Source organism: Mastomys coucha, unplaced genomic scaffold (genome assembly GCF_008632895.1).
Source record: "Mastomys coucha isolate ucsf_1 unplaced genomic scaffold, UCSF_Mcou_1 pScaffold7, whole genome shotgun sequence".
NCBI lineage: Eukaryota > Metazoa > Chordata > Mammalia > Rodentia > Muridae > Mastomys > Mastomys coucha.
This window is the reverse complement of record NW_022196913.1, coordinates 93,263,278-93,268,916: the sequence shown is the minus strand read 5'-3', so window position 1 is coordinate 93,268,916 and position 5,639 is coordinate 93,263,278. Positions and strand designations below refer to the sequence as shown.

Here is a 5,639-nt window from a genome sequence, read left to right as displayed (position 1 = left end):
ACTCAGAAATCCACCTGCCTCTGCCTCCTAAGTGCTGGGATTAAAGGCGTGCGCCACCACCGCCCAGCGAGTGTGTTTAATGTTACATTTGCAGGAGGCTTTCTGTAAAACGGTAAGTTAGAGGGAGACCAGAAGTTTGAGTCCACTGGAGTATTGGAAGATGACTAATTTGTTGAGTGGTTTGCAAAGCATTTGCATGGTTTGTTAGTCATAAGAATGAAGGCAAAGCTAGATTAAAGGAAGAAAGAAGGAAGGAGAATGACGCCTCGATCTTAGCTGAGGAAGCTGCTGTGAGGACGAGCAAGTGTAGGGAAGAATCATTGCGCTTTGCTTGGTGTCATGTGGAAGGTTAGGAAACTCTGGGTGTGTTTGATATGAAGGAAAGCCAGAGGAGAAAGTTCATATAAAAGACAGGTCAGGCTTTGAGCAGGAAAAGGGAGGACTAGGAATTAAATGGAAGAAAAGGTAAGAACACGGTGATTGTTTTTCTTTAGCAAGTCGAAAAGATTTATTTTTTAAGTGAAATTCATGCCATAGCTCAGAAGATTGTGGAGTAGGGGCCCGAATCAATATTAGAGCCCAGAGAACATTGTGGGACACTTTCTTTAGGGCAGGGGGTGGCTGTTGCATTTGAACATTTCAGCAGCTGCGATTATTAGCACAGACCCTACTCATGATTGCTTCTTCACCCGCTGTCATGGAGGGGAGAGGGACTTACAAGGCCCTACCCCTCCTTGTTGTAGCAACTTGGTAAGGTGCCTATATTTCCATAAGCAGTTCTAGTTAAACTCAGTGGGTCAACCAAAGCTAAACCAGTCAAGGAAGAAAGGCATGACAGTGGAGGAGACAAACGGACCGGCCTGGAAAGAGGAAGCAGTCTCACAGGGGTGGGGAGTGGCCTCAGGTTGTCCAGTAAAAAAAGCAAAAGGGAGGCAATATGGAGGCTAGAGGTTTTGGTTTTGCTGGGTTTTTTTGTTTGTTTGTTTTTGCTAATGAAAGAAGATAGACTGGACAGAAGGCAAGCATGTGTGTATTATAAAGATAATTATAAGGCTCTTTTGCTTTTACTGTTTTGTTGTTTGTATATATTGCTTCTAAAATATATTTGTGTGTATATTAGCTTGTGGTGTAAAGTTTATTTCTTACTCTGGGTTGAAGTAAACAACTTGGAACAATGATAGTTTTAGTTCAAATGACTTACGTAACACTTGTAGTTGGCAGGAGAGAAAATTTGACTAAATCAGACATTTAAATTTGCCTTGCAAAGGTGCAGGGCAGGCAGAGAGAACAGATCTTCCTTCATGTGGAGAAGGAGCTTTTCCTAGGTTTTATTACCTCACACTGCCTGCCTCAGGTCCTGTCCACATTGCTGGGACAAAGGCAGTGGGGGAGAAGGAGGGTGGGAGGGAGGGGGCCTTGTTTTTTGCCTCCCAGCTGGTGAGAATCTAGTCCACCATGGCAAGACAAGCATGGCACCAGCCGTGAGGCGTGCATTCGGGAGGCAGAGAAATACGAACATGGTTCTCACGTGAGGCGTGCATTCGGGAGGCAGAGAAATACGAACACTGGTTCTCCGCTCTCCTTTATACTTTTTCTGGAAGCCCACTCCATGGGGTGTGCCAGCACCTATGGGGTGGATCTTCCTACCTTCCAGCAAAAGCTCTGGAAATACCTCAGAGACATGCCCCAAGTGTATCTACTGTCCTGTCTAGGGCTTAATTAGCTTTATTTCACTAGCAGAATTTACTGTTGTGTGTCTGTTAAGCTGAGTATAACAGAAAATCACTTATGAAATTTTACAAAGAAGAAACGTACACTGAATTTAAGACTACTGTCTGTCCTTAGTCTGAGGCCTGGTGAGCTGTTGGTTTCATGCCTATCACCAGTGGATCCTTGAGCCCTAAAGATGATTGTGTGGAAGCAAGGCAGTAAGCAACACACAGATAGATATCCAGAGGGGATAGTAAAGGTGTGGGTTAAAGGTGAACCAGTGCTGAAACTGTATACTCTCTCCACTACGTCACTTAGAAATGAATTGATATAATTTACATTATATATACTTTCTTCTAGCAAGTGAGACACAGGCACATAGCCGGTAGACTATGTTCCCTAATGAAAATAACCCTGGATTCCTTACCCATTTTAGTACTAATGCTTTTGGATATGTCTGTAGTGGGAGCGCACAGGAGGTGGGGTATTTGGCTCCATCTACGTATCTTTGTTAACTGCAGTGTAATTCTCTTTAAAATACAAATTACAGTAGTAATGAATAAGTTGGGTTATGTGCTTAAAACCCTTTCTGTTTTTTTTGTAGACTATGCCGGTTGCAATGGCTTTGTTAAGAGATGTACATAATCTTTGTCCTAAAGAAGTTTTAACATTTATTTTAGACTTAATCAAGTACAATGACAACAGAAAAAATAAGGTAAGGTGCTTTTCTCTATGAATATTGAAAAGTACCCAGTGATACTTGTTTTTAGGATAAGATATGGGAGCCTTAGTCCCCAGGACTACAATAAAAGAAAGGAAGAAATACTTGTGTTTGTAGAGTCATTCATAAGCCCTTAATGCCTTTGCAAAGTTAGAGGTACACAGCATGGTTTATTGGAATAATCAGTAGATGAAAACCAAGATTAATTGTTCTTAAATGTTTCTTGAAACTCTTATAATATAGAGAGACTGATACATCAGTTTGGGGGAGCCAGCTGAAACTTGGTTTTAGGAAGTCTAACAGCACAATTTTATTCTTTTTATATGTGTGTGTGCTATGTGCATGTTTGTGCATGTGTATGTGCATGGGCTTGCAAGCATGCCTTAATGCCTCTGGGTAGCGGACAGGGGCAGATAGCTTCTGAGGGGAGTTAGAATATTGAGGGAGCTGCCATCTGAAGAGTGGAAAAGGAAGAGGCGGAATGTAACCTAAGTACAGATTAAACAGCAGCTGTTGTCATGATTCTGTGCATGCTCCTTTTTTTAAATAGTCTTATGCTTTTGGAAAGAATATGATGTTACTGCTGGTTTAGATTTTTTGATCCTCTACTGGGATGTTCTATTTGAAATACATCTTTTGTCCAAGTTCCTTTTCTCTAAGTTGAGGGGTTTTTAAAAAAAGTTTTTAAAGGTTCATATATTTATTTTATGTATATGAGTACATTGTAGCTGTGAGCCATCATGTGGTTCCTGGGAATTTGAATTCAGGACCTTTTCTCATTCCAGTTGGCCCCACTTGTTCTGCCTTAGCCCCACTTGTATTGGCCTAAAGATTTATTATTATATCTAAGTACACTGTAGCTGTCTTCAGACGCACCAGAAGAGGGTGTCAGATCTCTTTATTTGTGGTTGTGAGCCACTATGTGGTTGCTGGGATTTGAACTCAGGACCTTCGAAAAAGCAGTCAGTGCTCTTATCTGTTGAGCCATCTCTCCAGCCCTAAGTTGAGTTGTTTCTTTCTCTTTCTGTCCCTCTTTTTTTCTTACTTCTTTTTTTTTATTCTATATGTATATGAGTGTGCAGCTTCTCTGTATATGTACCATTTGCAGGAGCCCACAGAGGCCAGAAGAGAGCAACAGATCCCCTGCACCTGTATTTAGAGGTGGCTGTGAGCCTCCACTTGGGTTCTGGGAACCAAACCCAAGTCCTCTGTAAGAGCAGTAAGTGCTCTTAAACATTGAGCCATCTCAGCCCTCTCTCCAGCCCCTTTGGGTCTTTTCCTTTTTTTAAATTTCCTCAATTATATGGTGATCTTTAGGTGTTGGATGTTTATTCTTTAAGGTAGAGTGCTCATTGATTGATTGGAAGCTTTGTATTGATACCAGGATTTGTAGACTATAATGCTTTTTAATTTTTGTGTGTATGTGTCTGGTGTGCATATGTGTCTTAGGAGCACCTATCTATGGGGTTGCATGTGTGTGCCTCTGCATGCAGAGACCTGGGCTAATCTCAGGTGACGTTCTTTCTTCATTTCTTTGTTTCGTTTTTTTCTGAGACAGGGTTTTACTGTGTAGCTCTGGTTGTCCTGGAACTCACTCTGTAGACCAGGCTGGCCTCAAATTCTGAGATCCGCCTGCCTGTGCCAGTGCCGCCTGTCTCAGGTGGCTTGGTTGATTGTTTTCTGTCTTTCACTTGAATCCAGAGTTTGAATCTAGAACTTGCCACTTTTGGCTAATATAGTGAGCTAGCAAGCTTTGGGAATTCTGTATCTGCCCCTGAGTGTTAGGCGTATGCGTGGGCTCCCATCCCTGCCTGGGTTTTATATGAGTACTGGGCATCTAAGCTCATGTTCTCATACTTGAAGACAAAGCGCCTTCTCCATTGAACCATCCCTCTAGCTCCTAGTGGAATATAATCTTTTCTTTTTTTTTTTTCTTTTTCCTTTCTTGGACTATAATCTAGATAGTTTGTTTGGGTAACTGTAGGAAGATCTTACACTCGGTGAGTGTGTAATATTCTAAAAGGCCACTGTGAGTGCAGTGTTTTCATTGTTTTCCAAAGAATGATAACATAGGTTATATTTACTAGAAACCTTGCTGTTACATTGATAATGTTTTCAGTGTGTGTGTGTGTGTGTGTGTGTGTGTGTGTATGTGAGTGTGTGATCCTGGTGATGAACTTAGGGCTTTGTACATTCTAAAGATGTGCTCTATTTCTGAGCTGAAATGATTTAAAGTTTTATGTGTTATGACAAGTTGTTTAAAGTTATATGTGTCATGAAAAGGCTTAATTATCTTCTTTTAATTCTTTGTCTTAGTTTTCAGATAACTATTATCGTGCAGAAATGATTGATGCCCTGGCTAACTCTGTTACACCTGCTGTTAGTGTGAATAATGAAGTCAGAACTTTGGATAATTTGAATCCTGATGTGCGACTAATTCTTGAAGAAATAACCCGGTTTTTGAATATGGAAAAACTTCTCCCAAGTTACAGACATACTATCACTGTCAGGTGCCACTCATTTCTTTGCTGCTTCTTTAAGTTTATTTATTTGTATTTGATTAACTTGGGAAAAATTCAAGCAAAAATAAGAAATTTAAATTTTTTGATACTCTCATCTTCAAATAAATTATTAATATATGGAAAATACCCCCTTTGTAGTGGAATTTTTAAATTTATTATACTATATGTAGTTTTATGGTCAATTTCCATCATGTTCTAATTTTTTAAAAAATATATGATTTTGTATTTTTGTGCATATATGCATGCACACACAAGCACATGGTGGGAAACCACATGTGCTGTGATGCACGCGTGGAGGTCAGAGACCAACTTTCTGGAGTGGATCCTCTCTTTCCACCTTATGTGAGTGGGCTTGGGATGAAACAGCCTCCCAGGCTTAAATATGTCAAGTGCCTACACCTGCAGAGCTCTCCCGGATCCTAGAAAGTCTTCTTAAGAATTATTTTGATGTTAGGATCATTTTTTATATCAGCCACTATTGTATAAACAATCTTGTTTCAGGTTGTGAGACAAGTTCACATGTAGGTTCATCTGTATGGCCAAGGGCCACCTTGAATTAATAACCCCTGACCTCCTACCTCCACGTTCCAAGTGCTGAAGTACACTGCCACTTTTAGCCTTCCTAGTTTTATTTTTATGTTTTAGTTTTTATTTTGTTTGTTTGGGTTTTTTTTTTTTTTTTTTTT

The 5,639-nt window shown here is 40.3% G+C and overlaps 1 protein-coding gene across 2 annotated transcripts in view; it reads left to right on the top strand.

Annotated features, from left to right (window-relative positions):
* Taf2 (TATA-box binding protein associated factor 2) overlaps positions 1 to 5,639 on the top strand; it is a 58,258-nt gene that overhangs the window by 30,708 nt on the left and 21,911 nt on the right. For both annotated transcript variants that reach the window (XM_031357930.1, XM_031357929.1), the window contains exons 18-19: positions 2,315 to 2,425; positions 4,748 to 4,941. In XM_031357930.1, coding sequence (XP_031213790.1) covers positions 2,315 to 2,425; positions 4,748 to 4,941 — 305 coding nt within the window. The remainder of the gene's footprint in view (positions 1 to 2,314; positions 2,426 to 4,747; positions 4,942 to 5,639) is intronic.